General features: G+C 42.7%; 1 protein-coding gene across 1 annotated transcript in view; it reads right to left on the reverse strand.

The window, feature by feature from the left end:
- Positions 1-2,641: 2,641 nt before the first annotated feature.
- The window catches only part of midn (midnolin), an 18,939-nt gene continuing 3,801 nt past the window's right edge, over positions 2,642-17,779 (reverse strand). The window contains exons 3-8 of the mRNA XM_026919604.3: positions 17,259-17,346; positions 17,105-17,167; positions 10,759-11,217; positions 10,551-10,671; positions 10,109-10,423; positions 2,642-4,064 (exon numbers count right to left, since the gene is read on the reverse strand). Coding sequence (XP_026775405.1) covers positions 3,802-4,064; positions 10,109-10,423; positions 10,551-10,671; positions 10,759-11,217; positions 17,105-17,167; positions 17,259-17,346 — 1,309 coding nt within the window. The 3' untranslated portion in view covers positions 2,642-3,801. The remainder of the gene's footprint in view (positions 4,065-10,108; positions 10,424-10,550; positions 10,672-10,758; positions 11,218-17,104; positions 17,168-17,258; positions 17,347-17,779) is intronic.

The following is a 17,779-nucleotide window of genomic DNA, read 5'->3' on the forward strand; positions in this document are numbered from 1 at the left end:
GATCTGAATCCAGCAGAACACCTTTGGGGTGTGATAGAACAGGATATTCACAGCATGAATGTGTACCTAAAAAATCTGCAGCAATTATGTGATGCAATCATGTCAACATGGACCCGAATCTCAAAAGAACGTTTCTAACACCTTGTGGAACCCACACCACAAAGAGTTCTAAGAGCAAAGCGGGGTCCTACCCAGGATTAATATGGTGTTCCTAGATAGTATGATACAAATACAGGACAGCTTGAAAGAGGAGCTTTCCATTTGAGAAGTTGTTGGGCGTTATCTGTGCTTGTTATTCATGATTTAACATGATTGTGCTGTATGAATGTTGGAGATGTCTTCCAAAAGACATCTCAAAATTCAACCCTTAATTACCTCCCTTTCCTTGCAATTACTGCAACATGAGGATTTAAAAAAAAAAAATAAAAAAACTCTTTGTAGACATTTTGGCTCTTCTATCATGACTTATTTTGTCCTCCTGGCTCCTTTAAGCCTAAAGACTTAAAAAAAAAAAAAAACCAGATCTGAGCTCCTATATATCTCTTCTACATGGAGTCCTGCAGCTTTTAAATTATGCCTCCTCAATCTCTGAGCATCCTGATTCTAAAAAGATCCATTGCTTACATGGAGTATGATGACAAGGAGTCTTTCCTCTACTAAAGACTAAAGAGCTAACTCTTCATCAAACACTTAAATGAGCCCTAGAAAAATATACTTCAAATTGAACTGTTTTGGTGCTACATTAACTCATTGTATTAACTCTTCCCCAACAGGTTTTTTGCTTGATGGCATTCTTAGACCCTAACTAGCATAAGGATGTGTTCCTGATGGACATTATGAAACACTTCTGTAAGTCACCCTTGATTAAAAAAAAAGTAAATGTGTCTAAACATTATATAATCGTGACAATTAATGACACAGACCATAAAGATGCTTTCTTTCAATTTATTACCTAAAAAAAGAAAATGTCCTATCACAAGTCACACTGAAATGTATTGCTTAAGAAAAAAATATATTTAGATACTTTCTTTTGTTGTTGTTGTTTTTTTTTTTAAACTTGATTATTTCCATTATATTCCACAAAAACAAATTAGGGCACATGCCCTGTTTCACCTTCTCCCACTTTAAAAAAATGCACAAAGAAATACATAATTCACAGTTACCATTTTGGTTTTTATAAATTAATACAGTCACACATGTGCTACACCGGTCTATAGCTAGAACATTGTATTTTTGACTCTTGTTATTATCTTTAATTGTTGGCTACAAGAAAGAACAGGCAACTCAAATGATGTGAACTTCAACAAACTGGATTAGAAATGCCCCCCTCCCCAATCCTGACCCCTTCAACAGCCCACTCTCAAGCTCATCTCAATTTTTTTTCTCCTTTTTTTTTTTTTGTCATTTCACATATAGGTGAGGCACACACAGAGTATATTTCATAAAGATATGGAAATTAAAATGCTTTTGGATGGGACATTTGTCCTTTGAAGTGTGAGGAGGAAGGAATTGCATGTAGTAACTTGTCCTTACAGGACACATCCATTAGGAGTCAGGGCACTTTGTTGCTGCAGCACTACAGCTGAACCTTCCTTATTATTAATATCATTATTATTGTTGAGGGTTTTTTCTTTCTTTTATAAATTTTCTTTACATTTAATTTGTATATTTGTTGCTTTTTAGCTTCTTGGTGGTAGGACAGATTAGGGCTTAAAGGACTTTATTTTATAACAAAGTATGGAGCACACTAGTGAAAGGGGAAGCCATTGCCATTACTTCCAGGTAGTGCTGAATATTTGCGCAAAAAAAAAAAAAAAAAAAAAAACAATAATTCTACCAGAGCTCATGATACCATTGCTGACAGACCTGCTTTTTCCCCCCTCCTTTACCAAAGGGCAATTTTTAAGGCACAGAAGCCTTGACATATTAGAGCCTCCACCTTCAAGAATTGAGAGTTGCCCAAATAACTGGAGGAAATTATTTTTGACAAAAATGTATACACACACACACACACACACAAAAAAAATACAGCAACAACAACAAAAACATCCCCATCTAGTCCCCCAGTCCCTAAGTGTATGTCTGTGAAAGTTAAGGCCACTTGAAAAAAAAGAAAAAGAAAAAAAAAAAAAGACTAGGTTCCATTCAGGCAGGTAATCTCATTGCAAACTCAGTGAGTGCAATCGTGGTCTTTTCGTTTTTTTTTTTTTTTTTTTAAATTCTTGACTATAGTCTAGAGTCAGTAGGGGTAGACACTGGTCCAACATCGTTGTGGCTCCTAGAGTTTGTTGGCTATTTAGGGGCTCGTTTTTGCCACATTGCTAAAAATGTTCATTTGCTCCAAGCACCAACAAAAAAAAGAGTCCTGCCCTGGGGTTTTGGTTCGCCACTGATATGTAAAGTCATTTCTAATCAAATCCCAAGCAACTTACTTACTTTTTCTTTTTTAAAAAATCATTCATGCATTTTTTTTTCGCTTTTAAGCACCTGTCTTTATATTATATAATATATATATATATATATATATATATATATATATATATATATATATATATATATATATATATATATATATATATATATATATTTTTTTTTTTATTATATCTTTTTTTTGTTTTGTTTTACACAGAAAAGAGCCTAATTCACACATCTGCATGCAAAGTAAAGTCTCGTGTAGCAGCAGACCTGTGGGTCTGTGGAAGGCCTAATTGGATGTTAGTGCATCTACCCGTGAGGCACTATCGAGCAGGGGAAGATGGCGGCTGTAGGCCTATTGTTCTCCTGTTTTTCCATCTAACAAGACAGAATGAGGGGCTTAAACAAGGGTAATTTAAGTAGGCCATCACTTAAGAGCAATTTGCAAAAGGTTTTCTCAAGAGACTACCATCACATAGACAAGACAGGAGACTTCTCAAGTGGAAGGATGGGCTCAAATGCTTTGAGGATATGTTAATCAGCAATTTTCTCATGAGTGCAGACAGACAATAAGAGATTTTGCTGGACACTATTGTGGTAAATGCACTAAGCAATGTAAAAGAAACTCTGGATGTTTAACTAGCCATGTCAGATTTGAACGGAACTCGATTAAATATGATATCTGACTGTCTTTACAATTCGTGTTTTGCTTTTGTGGTTCCCTCTTTAAACCTGTCACTACACCAAGCTGCATTTAAAAAGCTTTGTGAGGCTCAACATGCACGGTACCATTTCATGTATTGACCTTGTGTTGAAAATCAAAGATATGTGCAAATAAAACCTCCTCATCCATAAGATTAGAAACCTGAATGCTATGTGGGTAATGCTACATATTTGTTTCAAAATAGTAAATTGATTAATAGTAATAAAAGCATAAACAAAAAACAAATCATCCCCATTCAAGATCTGCTTCATGGCTCGTAAATTGTGAATGCCCCTGTGGGAAGAAAAGAAAAAAAGAAAAAAAAACATGGGTTTTCTGGATTTGTGATAGCTGCATTTGCCCTGGATGGATTTCCATCCCTGTGTTCTCCTTGGGAAAGGAGAAAGAAAAAGAAAATACCCTAAACCATTGAAGTCTGCTATGCTTCTTTCTTGCTTTTACTTCTTGTGACAGTTTTTTCAGTCCATTTTCGTAATCATAGGCTGACAGGGATACATGGTAAAGGTCAGTTTAACTTCCTTTGTGAAACAAGTCTGTTTGCTGGGAAGCGTATGATGCTTGTGGGTTTTTTCTCAGTCAACACCAGCCTTACAGTCTCACATTATTCCTGTTGCTGTACATAAAAGCTAACTCCGTCGCCGCTCCTCGGTTAAGACGTTGTTTCAGGCCATGATGAACTCGGACTTCATGTCAGCCTTGACATCAGGTTTCCATACCGAGTCGTCGAAGTCCAGGTCGAGTGAGCCTTCGCTGGACATGCTGCTGTTGCTGTTGCTGCGTCCGGCCTTGCGGTTGGGGAGCCACTGGTAGGGAGCACGGGAGTCCCTCCGAGCCTTCCGCCTTAGCCGCTTCTGCTGCATGAGCAGCTGCAGCCTCTCCACTTTACAGCGTGTTGCTCGGTTCTCTGTCTGCCTCAGTCGGTCACCTGCAGAGGGAACAGAGAGGAAATTAGAGCCAGGTCCCCGTTGCATTTACCATTACATTGCATTTTCTGTTAGAACTCTGGTATGGAGTGAAACTCGTCTTGTGACTCTTCACAGTTTGGGAAGTGAAGCTTCAGCTCACTGAGTGTATACAACACTAGCTCAAAATTAACAGACTCAAGCTTGAGTGATGAGGCTAATGTTCTTAGAAAGACAAACAATAATCTGTCTTAGACTCTCTCTATGCAGGCACAGACCTGCATTTGCTTGCAGTATCTGATATCAGCACAAAGTGTTTAAGTGCATGGCTTTATGTCCTTTCTGACACCCTTATCGCTCAACGTCCAGAAGAATGTGACCTTGAGATTTCCAAGGACAAAACTGAGCTACAGATATAGTCAAAGTCACCAGGGAAAACACAACACTTCACCTAGATGCAAAGAGTCAAGTGCCACCAGTGTTGCTTATCAGTTCCCATCACTGGAGCCTCTCTAAATGTATTTTTCCCTGTTGGTGTGCCTATTGGTAAAGAAAACCCTGGGGTTTTCGCTTCTACAAGCGTCAGACCACACTATACTGCACAGCTTTAATTTCATTTATAAATATATTCAGAAGGATGGAAGAGAAAAAGCAACCGCAATCTATTAGCTAGCTCCATTAGGATCTCTTCCAGAATTAAATAATGAAATAACAGGCTAGAATGTCAATAACCCAAAGCACAGACCATCTTTCATTGGTACTCTGCACATACACACACACCAGCAGCAGCAGCAGCAGTAGCTTTTAACATGGATCGATGGCAAATTAAAAAGACCTATTGATTAAACCTTAGCTCTAGTGCGGCAATCCATCTCCAGGCGAGGACACGGCTATTGGCTTTCAATAGAAAATGCAAGCGAATGGAAATTGTAAGCGAAGTAGACCAGTCCCCCCTTCCTTTTCCTAGCCTAAGCTCATTGAACGGGTGATCACTCGTTCAACTCCCTCTGAGTAAAGAGACACCCCCATCTGCTTTAAGAAAAACAGGGGGACTATAGGGAGGCCCACATTCTGGCATTATACCTCTGTGGAATGGGGACGCGTTGCGGCACCCAAATCCATCTGCTTCCCTTGCCAATATAAGAACGAAAGGAGAGGAGGCTTTGTGTACTTTATTAGTCTTTCTTCTTGTGGTGGGAATATTACTCAATCGCTGTGAGTATGTGTGATACATACACTCAATATGTGTGATACATCAGCTAGTGCTTCCTCTCCAGCACTAGAAGTAGAACTGACTTTCTCCTTCACATGTCCTCTCAAGCAGTTCCAAAGCTGCTGAATACACAAATGTAGGGCAGCCACCCTCACCTTCATAGTTCTTCATGATAAGCACAGGCTTTCAGAAATGAAAAAAGCTCATATACACTTTGCATGTAAGTTGATTTGCTTAGTTTAAAAAAAAATTAGAAAAATAAAAACGTAGATGCTCATTAGGAGCTCAGAGCACAGCAAGGCATTGCACACATAATGTACTGCATATAAAATGGGCTCAAAGGATATGAGGAGACCATGCCAAGGTTTGTTTTTTTTTTCCCCCCTTTGTGAGAATCGGCATCGTTTCCACACATATGGCCAATGAAGGCACGGATGCCCTCCTGAACGGCAAGAACCTGGCACGAGCATATGGCTGCTCGCTTAGGGAAATGTGAAAAGAAGCTGGACTTAACCTGCATGTTTGTTCGCTTGCTAACATGCCCTCGGCATGCTTGCATGCTGAAAACAGTGGCCTAATGGGGGACTCTAGTCTCTGTTTATGGCAGTGGGGGTTATTATTAGGCTGTGGCTGGGAGCCATCCTGCAGTGCTTCCTGACATGAGTGCAGAGAGGGAGAGATGAAGCGAGAGCCTCAGGGAGAAAGGCAAGGCGTTAGGGGTGGGGGCTGGGAGTAAAAGCAGGGATACACTGAGAACAAAGGCAGGAGAGTGCAGTGAAAATGCCCTCTTTCCTTCAGTGGTTCAAGCTTTTAAAGCTCCTTCCTTTACGAAGACCCTGACATACTGCATGTACACGTGCACTTGGGACTTGGGGGCAGAAAAGGAATGGAGATTTTTTTTTTGCCTTTGGCGATCACGAATGAACAGAGGAGGACACTGACGAGGGAGACAAGGGGCTGAGTAAACAGAATTCCATCTCCTCTGTGCTCACCCTCCCCATGCTAGCCCCCTCCCCTAAGCCCCTAAGCTGAAGCTGTGTTGTTTCCATGTGAGATGCATGCTGCAGTGTCCTCAATCACATGCAATGCGCTCATGGCACCCAAGGGTTTGCGGCCCAAATCTTGCAGAAGAGGGGGAGGATGAGAGGACAAAACAGCACAGGCTTCAAGCTGTGCAGCTGTTCAGCTCAAACACGACGTATACACCTGGCCTTCCTCTCCATTCCCAACCCCCACTTCCACCCACACCCCTCCCCCAGAACAGCGCCGCAACAGGGGTATCCGAGGGACATAGGAAAAAGCAAATGAGAATGAGTTCAAGGGGCTGGAAAATATTACAGCAAAAAGCCACAGAATTTCTAAACAGTGTGGCAGCATTGCCTTTCTTAAAAGAAGAACAAAATTTTAAAAGGAGAAAAGACTCTGGGTTGCTTTGTGTATCCGAGAAAAGAGGTTGATGCATGAGAATGTATTGATCGCTCTATCGAGGGAGGAGGATTTAGCCCAGGCCCTCATGCAGATGTAAGGGAGGAGAACAGAATGAAAATGGAAAGAGAAGGCAGGGGGAGGGTGGAGAAGGAGAAAGTGAGAAACAGAGAGAGAGAGAGAGAGAGAGAGAGAGAGAGAGACCGAGAGAGAGACAGAGACCGAGAGAGAGAGAGAGAGAGAGAGAGAGAGAGAGAAATCACTGAAGCAACTGGCATAGTGGTGGGCATTTGGTTAGTTATAGAAGACTTGAGGGGCAGCAGTGAGCCTTCCCTAGTGAAGTAGTCCATACTACAACAGTATAGACTCACTCCAGTAATCAACTTAACAGTTGTCATTGTCATTTTTTGTATTATTAGAAAAAAAAAGACCTGTTATTTCTGAGGCTGAATGCTACAGTTTTCATCAAGGGAAGATTTCTCAGCAGTGCTGGAACAACATACCAAGCATTTCACCAAGTCCAAGATGATCTGATGGCATATCATGACAATCTAATAAAAAAAAAAAAAAAAAAAAAAAAAAAAAGAATACCTACCTCTCTTTTAATCCAATGTGGTAACTGTCAATTCCCACTAGCTAGTCTTTCACTCTTGTATGACACCATGAAGTCAACCACTAAATCTTAAATCCTTGAACTGCTGCTCAAGCAACATTAAAGAACATTTGAATGCACTATGGGAAAGCACTAACTGCCCTCTGCCATTTGCATGAGCTCACAGATTGGCTAGTGTGATCATTAAGGAACAGAGGAATCCCAACCAGAGAATAGGCCCAATTATGTTCTGTGGATGGCCACGGAATCATCAGGGTTCATACTTGATCTTTCTATGCCATTCAGGAGCAAAACCAGGGGTAGACAAATGGGAATGGACAACTTTGTTACTTGCAACAAATAAAAAATCCTATAGACTAGGCACATCCACATGTCCTATTAATGGCTGTACCCAGCTGTGCTCTGAAATCAGAGGGTGCTGCTGTTCCATGTTCCAGCTGCAGCATGTTCCTAGAGAGCTGGGAGACTAGCCAGCTCCGCCTCAGGGTGAACACAAGCTCAGACTGGCTACACTGTAGAGGGCGGCCATTGTGCTCAGCCATCTGGAGCCTTAACCAGGGAAGCAGGCAGCCCCTCCATCTTTGTCCCCTCTTGGATGTGATGCCATCAACAAGCCCACAGGGAGTCAGCATCTAAAATAACTGTTATTTGCATATGGGGAGCAATAAAGGGCATTAGACAGCGGTTCTATACAACCCTGCCCAACAGTCGAGCTCAGTTACAGCCTCACAGCAGCAAACAGGCGGCCTGGGGGGCTTCTTATATACTCACCATTAGCAGAGCTGCACCAGGGAATGAATTATTGAGTGGCGGGTAGGTCAGAGCTCCATAGTGACCGAGAAAGAGGCCTGGGGCACTCGATCGAGCAGAAAGAGATCTGCAAAAGTGGCAAGCAAGTCTCTGGGAGAGACAAGCCACAGCTCTGTTTAAACAAGGGGAAGGCCGAGGACAAAGAGAGCTGAGATCGTGACATTTCACGTGCTGCGGAATGTACACAGGAGCCGGCAGCATTTGCTTTTGGGTGGATTAAGGAGTGACTTGAGGAATTTGAGTGGTCCCCGCCCTAGTTTCCCTCTCTTTTGCACTCTCTCACTCTTTCTCTGAAGCACAACTCCACCCAGTCTTCCCGAACCCAAACTAAACTAACCTGAGCTGACAGACAGGGAGGGGAGAAGAAAGCATTCCTCCCCCAACCCCCTGTACTCTCTACCCTGTTTCAGACTCAATTCGATCCCCTTTTAATCCCTCTGTTGAACTTAGCAGCCAAGGAATATAGGGGCTAAATACTTGTGTTAATCTTCTAGCTTTCAGTACCTCTTTCTGTCTTTTGTCTTTTACACTGTTTATTTCTTCAGTTCTTATTTTTTCCTACTTTCTTTTCCTTCCTCCATTTCTGTACCACTTGAATGGGACAGACCAGTTGTTCTGTTGAGCTATTTAGACACACTAGTGAAACAGAAGGGCAGGCCTATACTGGGCTGGGAGCACAGAGATCCTACTGAGCTCAGGACTTCTACTCCCAATTGAAAAAGGCCTCTCCATGGGTAACCTTCCCCCTCCTGGGGTTCAGTATCTAGTTTAACCCCCATCGATGGCCCCTTCACGGTGAGCATACTCAGTCAAAGATCGAATCTAGGCTCAGGGGTTGGGGGTGGGTCAGGATATCTGTTGCTTTCTTTATTGACACACACAGACTAAAGAAGCTGAAGCCTCATGGAGACAGAACAAGTCTGTGTCTCCCAGGCTATTTCTATAAGCTAATAGAAGCACATGCCTATGTAGACTCTAAAGGTTGTAAAGCATGTTGGTCAAGAGGTGCTAAAAGAGCACCTGCTTCCTTTGCCTCTCCAAATCAGACAAGGATAACATAAGTTAACAAACAGACACTGGGCAGCCCTGTCCTGAAGCATGCAGGAAGCGCCAATTAGTTGGTAGGCATTCTCTGCCTGGATATAAACGATTTTTATGAATGGGCTCTTGGTACATTTCCCCCCCCTGCTGCAGACCTCTGAATACAATGAGCATTCTCTCAGAGCTCATGTTTCTTGTATAAATCTCTCTATTTAAAGGCCAAAAGAAAAACAAGGCGTCATTGAGAAGGCCTGGCTCGCAGTGCCTGGATGGTTTTTACAGATGGAGCCCAAGTGCTGCCCTGCCAGAGTGGAAACAGTAGGAAGGCCCATTGACTGGAAATGTGGGAGTAGAACAAAGAAAGGCTGATGATGGAAGCAGGGGGTGAGTGCACAGAGCACACACAGATAAGCTATGCATTATCTTAGAGGAAGGGAGGACTCACAACCCCCTCTAAAAGAATTTTTTTGCAAAATCACAGTATTCCTCTGATAATGGTACTCATTCTGCACAGTGTTAATAAAAAAAAAGGCTAGCATTAATATAGACTATTTCTTCATCCAAAAGCTTAGCCCTTTCTTTCTACCTGCCACACGCCTGTGAAACCTATCTTAGCTGACTATCTCCCGCACCCACCCTCCCCCATTCATTCTCTCCTAGAGGAAAGCTGACACCATCGGCACACAGAGACAAAGCCAGACGTGCTGCTTCTGCCAGAACGCAACCACTGATGCCTGACAGAACAAGCCTACTGAGAAAGGCAGTGGAATCCCTAGACAGCACAGTCTTTTCACCTCACTCTACTCCCTTACTACTTCTCTATTTTCTACAGCACCACCAACACTATCTTTCAGTATCACACTGTTTCATGAAACAATGCCATACTCCATTTCTCTTCAACAGATTCCAAGTGTCATCCTACAATTTAAAAAAAATAAAATAAAAAATAAAAAAAAAACACTCACCAGGAGGTTTGCACATTCGGACCTGGCTCTGGCACTGCACCAGTGGGTGGAGAGGTGCCTGGCTCACAGACGGCACAGAGGTAGCTTTGGAGGAGAGGCTGGCGAGCTCGGTTGTGGCTGGAGGTGAAGGCGGTGGCGAGGGCGCCGGAGATGCCCCACCACCGCACTGTGTCTGGTAGCGGAGCTGCGTGAGAGAGGCGGGCATGCCCTGGTAGTGGCGTGTGGCGCTCAGCAGGTCATTCAAGATCTGCAAAATGGTGCTGATATCACGCCGTGGCCGCCCGCTGCTGTCCTGACAGTTTGGGTGCAAAGTGCCTACAGGGGGAGGAGGAAAGTAAAAGGTTAAATTCTTTTAATTAAAAAAAAAAAAAAAAAAAAAAAAAAAAAAAAAAAAGAGGTAGAAAGATAAGCTAATTTACTGTATAGTAACTTTTGTGAATACCTGAAAACGTCCCAGAGAAGACTCCAGGAGCATGGTTGACGAAACTTTCAATGATAGCACCTGGTTTACGAGAACGGGACGGTCCGCTGCAGTTGCCCATAGCCTTTGTGGTGCAGTTTGTCTACAGAGGACGGGGTAAATGGTAAAATGTCTGCTGTTATGTTACGTTAATGATCCATATTTGGAAATTGGATGGATTAACTCTTACCTCTGGACAGGGGCCAGCAGGGCTAGAGCCGCTTTGACAGGGCGACAGCGGCTGCTGAGATCGGAAGATACCTTCTGGGAGATGCGAGGAGCGGGGTGGGGTACTGCAGTGCCTGGACGTTGAGGTGGGATACATAGGGGGCATAGAGTGGCCAGAAGGAGAAGAAGGAGGAAAAGGTGTAGGGCTCACAGGGCTGGGTGGAAGCGTTGTTTGCAGATGGTGTGTGTGTTGGTGTTGGTGGGGGTTGTGAGATACCCGGTTCTGGGTTCCAGTAATGGCTGCAGCACCTGCTGAATGTCCTGTTGTACCATCAGAGCTACTACGTGTGACGAGATGCCGGTGTTGCGAATGCTGGTTGCCCGAGTGCTGTGCTGCCAACTGCAGCTGGACAAACATCATATGATCACCCACGCGCAGGGCCAGGGTCAGTGGAGAGCGGCCAGACAGGAAGTCGCTGACCTATAAGCAGGAAACGAGGGGGGAGAAAAGGGAGGATTTAGGAATGTCCCCATGCACAGACACTCAGGTCAAGTGATTTTGGCAAAAAGGCTCAATGAATGCAAAATTGTGCACATTGTTTCAGGCAATAAACTGCAATTATGTTAAAGTGCATGCACAGTGACACACACACACAAATACTCCCCCAGTGCTGAACTCTACCATTCAGTACACCCACAAAGGACCGACTTCTGTCTGGCCTTGGGCCTTAAAAAATCCACCAAAGAAACAGGATGCAGACCCACTTGCCTAGCAGCCACATAATAGACAATTGTTTGAAGGCTCAGAGTGGAAGTGGAAACCTTGCCCATTTTAGGAGTGCCCAGAAAGGAAAACAGAGCCAAGCCTGGGGGCTTTGACCCCTACAGATCAAGAAGAGGAATACATTGGGCTTGTTTGGACTTGGCTCCTTAAGCATACTCTTAACTTCCCTCTTCCCTCCCATCTTAGCCCTTAAAATGCCTCTGTAACAGTTAGTGGTTCAGTACAAGGTTTTGGTAATTAGAATTTCTCTCTCTTTGGGTTCAGATTAGGCATTATTTTAAGTAAAACCTTAGATCCAGCTATAAAAGCAATGTACATCTTTATAAAAAAGATCCTGGATTTCTCTGCTCTTCAGAGAACTTGGCCAGATGGTCCAGTAGTAGATTGCAGTGCAAAAAAAAAAACTACTTAAAGGGACTATTATCACAATATCAAAGAGAATGTTACAGAGAAATAAACAACTGCATCATTTATTTATATTTATATATATATATATATATATAAAATTTTAGAACATTATATATATATATATATATATATATATATACACACACACACACACACACACACAGTGTTTACATCAAAAGAACACAGTTTGTGCAGAGGAACTATAGCTTTGCACAAGTTGTATAAAAAAGGTTTTCCATCATGCTTGTGTTGGCTGACCTGCTGTTAACCTTCATTTTCACTGGGGTCTTCCCACCATCGTGTTCCTCCCTTGCCTGATTTGTGGTACTATTTTTCCATCAACAATACACACTTGACAGCTGAATAACCCTTTTTATTGAAACTTCCAAAGCTAAGTATTATGATAGAATGCCTTTCATTGCATCTTCATCATTCATCAATGCCTACAATTGTGGATCTGCAGTATCTGATTATATCTGCACAATTACCAAAACTTAATTACTTGAAATGACTAATATTTCACACATTAACGTGTATACCTTTGAAGCTTGAGATCTGTGGGAAACTCCATGCAAAGGTCATTAATGAGTCACCCCAGGTGGAGGGCAGGAAGGACCCGTGCACTGATTGACAGCTGTCAGGCAAACAGTAATCGTAATTTGCATCAACCTACACAACACAGGCACTTGAAAGAAGCCCCTGCAATAGCTGTATGAGTAACCTCTTATGTGGCGAGAGGCAAAGGGCCTCCACTTCAACCGTGTGGCTACATCATGGAGGCTGTGGTGCGAAACCCACAAGGAGCTGCATGTTTTGGGACTGTTAGTCAGCAAGTCGGACTGCCAGACCCCACGTTACCCTTACAGATCGGTCCCCAATGAGCCAAAGAGTCTCACTGACTCATACGCCAGCCATCTACGCTACCCACATAATAAGAGAGTGCACTAACCTCGAGCAACCAGCAAAAGTGGTCCTAAGAGGCGAGGACAAGCTGCAGATGGCAGAGACATTTAGTGCAACTCAAACAGCCTGTCAATACCTCACCTACCATGTACTTCTCTCACATTAACAACAAATGACCACATTGGAGCAATGTTTTTTTTTTTTTTTTTACACTGTTATCTTGTACCCTGATATTAAAACTGCTGAAGACCACAGATGTTTTTCCCACATGAAGGGTAATCACCAAGGGATGGAAAAATGGAACTAAAAGATATTAGTAGGCCATTATGGAGTGTGTGCAATAGCCATCTCAAAATTATCTTAGTCAGTTACCAGATCTCAGTCATTCTCCATTTTATAAGAGGAAAGAAAAAAAAAAAAAAAAAAAAAAGACAGATGCTGAAAACACATGACCTGTGGATAGAAGATAGAAATATGGAATGTGTTTGTAACTTTTCCAATTAGAAAGGTTAGAAAAGGCAGCTTTGTTTTCATGGGTGTAATGTGTGCTGGCCTGCAGTTTAGAACACCTGAAAAGGGTTATATGCTCAAAAGTGACTAGACATTTCTGTACAAACATGCCTCTTTGTTTTAAAGGCCATTAACTTTTGCGCTTGTGATCAAATTTCTGATCAGGCTATGATGGTGCATTCTCAAATGTCTTTGAAGTCGTTTGACCTTGAAACTGAGCGCCAATCTTGCGTCTTCTGCCCTCCCCCATCTCTCTCGTTTTCCAAAAGGCCAAAAATCAGGTTAATGTAAAGTTGGACTGTAGCCTGGTTGCAATGAAGTACTTCCAATCGAAGTTTTTGCAAGAAACATGGTTTAAGAGGTTTAAGAGCCTAGCGCTACCATCTTTTTTATCTTTCATCATTTGTCTGTTTCGTTTGGTTTCAGTGGCATTTTGCTTTGCAGTGAGCTGCCGTTGATGCAGTGAAGGGGGAGCGAAGGACAGAAAAAGAGAGATGAGAGTGGCCTGGATGGGGGAGAGACACGGGTTGAGAGGGTGGGGGCAGGGTGGCAGCAGAGTTGAGATGCTGTTCAGTGCTGATGAAATATTCAGTGATATCCAGCAAAGGACTCTTCATTTTCTCCCCTTCCTCATATTCAGAGGCTGGCAGTGTTATGTATCACAGTAATTTCTCATACAGCACACACCCCAAACACTAGAGCTTAAATATAAAACAAAGGCTCCATTTTTCCACAGTACAGGGATGTCCATATATGGTGAAATGGGTCAAATCACAAAGTTGTTGCATCCTGTCATAGGACTAGGTCAGTGCAGAAAGTACAAAAACAGCGTATTAAACTCTAGCATAGACAGGCAGGTTTTTATTGCTCCAGAGTTCTATTGATACACAAACAGACCCAGTGGGTCAGGATGAAATAACAAGGCCCTGTAAAGCAATCGATAGCTTGCATTCTCAAAATCCTGGAAAAAAGGCCACCTTCAAAAGGTCTGACTGAGGGGATGCTGACCCGTTCAAGGTCTCACTGAGGGGGGGCTGGGGGAGGTGGTCGTGGTGTTATGGTTTGCAATTGGGTCGGACCAGGGGGTGACAGCTGGATTTGATCAGCTGAATGATTACAAAATCCAGAGTGGCATGCCTGATGGGCTGTCTGCTAAAGCTTCTGTCATCCCCCATCGTTTCTATATCTCATCTGAAGCCAACAATCAAATCGCTTTGAGGTTTTTCAAGGGCTACAAAGGAGCAATCCACTTAAGACTTTGCTCCGTGCTCCTGCTGCGCCCTCTCTTTCCCTCTATCTCTCTCCCCCGTGTTCTGCCTTCTGATCAGAAATATGCACTGTGAAGGCTCAACACCTTGTGAGTCAGATGGAATTGGTTCAAGATGGGCGAGAGACACTGCTATAAGAGACGTTAATTTGACATATCCATAATAGGGAGGCAAGGCTGTATTTCACAGCACAAATTTTCCCATCTCAATGACAAGATAATGTTGATTATGCAGCCATAATAAAATGTTGTATGTTTTTTTCAATTCCAGCAATCACATCTACCAATGATTAAAAAGAGAGGGGAGATGATGCCAGTCAAACTCTTCGAAATGAAGCATGATGTACAACCCAAATAACTAAGGCAGCCTACATACTACATAATGTAAACGTTCACATTTCTGATGACGTTTGTATAATTTTAATGACCATACAACCCAGGAGGACTGTGTTGCAAGAAGCCTTTGTGTCCACCTCTCTATTTTTATCTCCAGCCAACATGCAGTGTTCTGAGTCACCGCTGTCCTTCCTGGTAATTTCATATGAACTCCACTAGGATCCAAGTGACGAGTTTAGTAAAGCCGTTTCTCAGCCCATGCTTATCTGTCTGTTCTGACCCTTCCCCCGTCTCAGCCCATGGGGAGATGGCTGTGGGTGGGAATGACGAGAATGGTGACAGAGAGGGTGACTCGCCCTATATTGTTAGATGCCACTATTTGCATCTGTCCGCTTACAGACACAATGGCAAACACTCTGGCTTGTTCTGGAGCTGCTCTGAAGAGGGCCAGTGGGTGTTGCCGATGCTGGTGGGGGGTTATGACAGAAAGCCATCTCTGAGAATAATATTGAGATGGCAGAATGTGCTGATGTTAGAGGAACAAACTGCACCAAAAGACATAGCCACATTCAAGGGCAGACTAGTAAAGAGACTTGCAAATAGGGGACCAACCTGAGGGAATATGACACTGGTCATTATTCCAGCAGAGGGTCAGTGATACCTAAAGTCATCCACACTAAAACATTTATGTGCTTGTTTTCAGATCTCTTGAGAAAACCGTTTGCATCATCTGGTACCCGTATACTGACTGTGTGGTTAAATGTAAAATGTGGAAAACGTGCATAGAGAAGGATGAAAAGTGCTAGTTTGAATCAATTAAAATGATGTGCTACATGTCTCAGTCCAGATTCCCTTTCCTTTCTATTTAACGATGGTGAGAGGGGAGAAAACCTCAAGATGTCAATGAGACATGAAAACCACCACAGCCTCAAATTACAGGGCTGAAGTAACAAGGGAAAAATACTATTCCAATAATTGGCAGTCTTCCTTTTCCATAAAGCACACTCTATCTGATAACATGGAATGCAAATATAGATCAATCTCAGGAAGCTGTCTTAGTGCTCTGTGGCTGATGGCCTTGGAATCTTGACACTCCTGTAAGACACCCTTGTCTACTTTATCTCTGTGAGCATGTTTCCAAGCACATAACCTGATCTGATTTCACACACACACAAATCAACCACATAATTGGGTGAGTGGGTTTGACCCAGGGCTGCATCGTGAAATTGAATGCTGGTCAGGACTGAAATTAGGTGGCCAAATGTGTTCTTGGCGGAGTGTTTTTTTTTTGTTTTTTTTTTCCAAATGCTATTTGTACCAGCTGCTTATAGTCGTGCAGTCGTAAAAAGTGAATGCAGCCACTATATTTTTCAGAAATGCCAGACCTGGGTGTAAAGGCCTCTGTGTAACTTTGCCATTGAAATATATACCCATGAGGCTTGTGCCTCTTCATTGAAGAAGCTAAGGGCTGGAGCACAGTTGTTTTCATGGCCATAAGAAATGCTTTTCTTTAGGAAACAGCCGTGGTTGCTGTGAGAAGGCGTGCAGCATGAGAAGAATGGTGCACTCCCTAGTCAAACCCCAACACACACCACCTCATTCCTCCTTTTACAGATAAACTTGCTGCTCTACCATCACTATTGGCTCTTCCTTTCTGTCAAAGCCAGTATATCCAGAGAAAATATTAAAAACCTACTGGAGACAGACTGTATTTATCGGGAACACTGCACATGCTAACAAGCTGACAATCATTTGCTCAATACTATGACATGCAGACTGTCTACACAATACAGCCCTAAACAAAATCCATGAATACTGTATATAGAAATAAAAAAAGAATAATGTCTTCATAGCAACTTGACTCCTGAAGCATATGGCTGTTAAAGAGGACCTTTCTCAAGTGGGTGCTACATAGAGCCTGCCTGGGCTTGTCTTAGCTCCGCCATGTTGCCAGGAAACTAAAGGGTGTTTCTTAAAATATGCATACTAAGCATAAGGTCACGAAGTTAAACACTTACGATAACGTTTGCTTCCTGTGCTTTGGGTCTAGCTTTGTGACTCATGCCAGACACAAAGATGCAAAATACCCCAAAATACACCCATTTAGGATGGCACATACATCAACAACAACCGCATATAAGACATATATGTAATGCTTACCTGCGTTTCAGTTAGACTCTCCAAAGCCTGCATGACTGACTGCTCAGGTCTTGATGCTTGAGACTTAAAAGAAACACAAGTGGGATTCATTCATTGTAAGTGCACTCAATTGCACAAAATTAAATTGGTGTGAAAATGCCTAGCACTCATTTACCATTAGACCTGCTTCGACTGTCGGTACAAGAGTTAATTTGCTCCCATCTGTAATGCCCAAGTCCTGAAGCTTCCCTGAACTCAGGCGCCTGGAAAGTACATAAACTCATATTAGCTTGCTCATTTCACTGGCAATCGAATAACATGAAAATAAAATGACTCTCCCTTTTTTATAGTTTATGTTATTACAGGACAATGACACACATGATGTACTGGGTGACAGATAGCACTATCAAACTATGACTGGACGCTTATCAGCGAGTTACTCATTCAAATATATTCAGGCTCCTGCCAGGTAGTTTGTCGCCATGTTTTATGGCTACAAAACTAAAATAACACCATATATGCAAAGTTATATATAGACACATGACCTGGTTTGAAATTACAGCATGATTATGGGTGATACTTTAACCACAAAGCCTAATTGATCTAATACAGCCTCTATCATTAAGCAATGCAGCAGGGCAACCCCACATTGCTAATTCATTCATACATACATGCGCTACGGCTAAATGTTGCCTC

This window comes from Pangasianodon hypophthalmus, chromosome 11, assembly GCF_027358585.1.
Source record: "Pangasianodon hypophthalmus isolate fPanHyp1 chromosome 11, fPanHyp1.pri, whole genome shotgun sequence".
Taxonomy (NCBI): Eukaryota; Metazoa; Chordata; class Actinopteri; order Siluriformes; family Pangasiidae; genus Pangasianodon; species Pangasianodon hypophthalmus.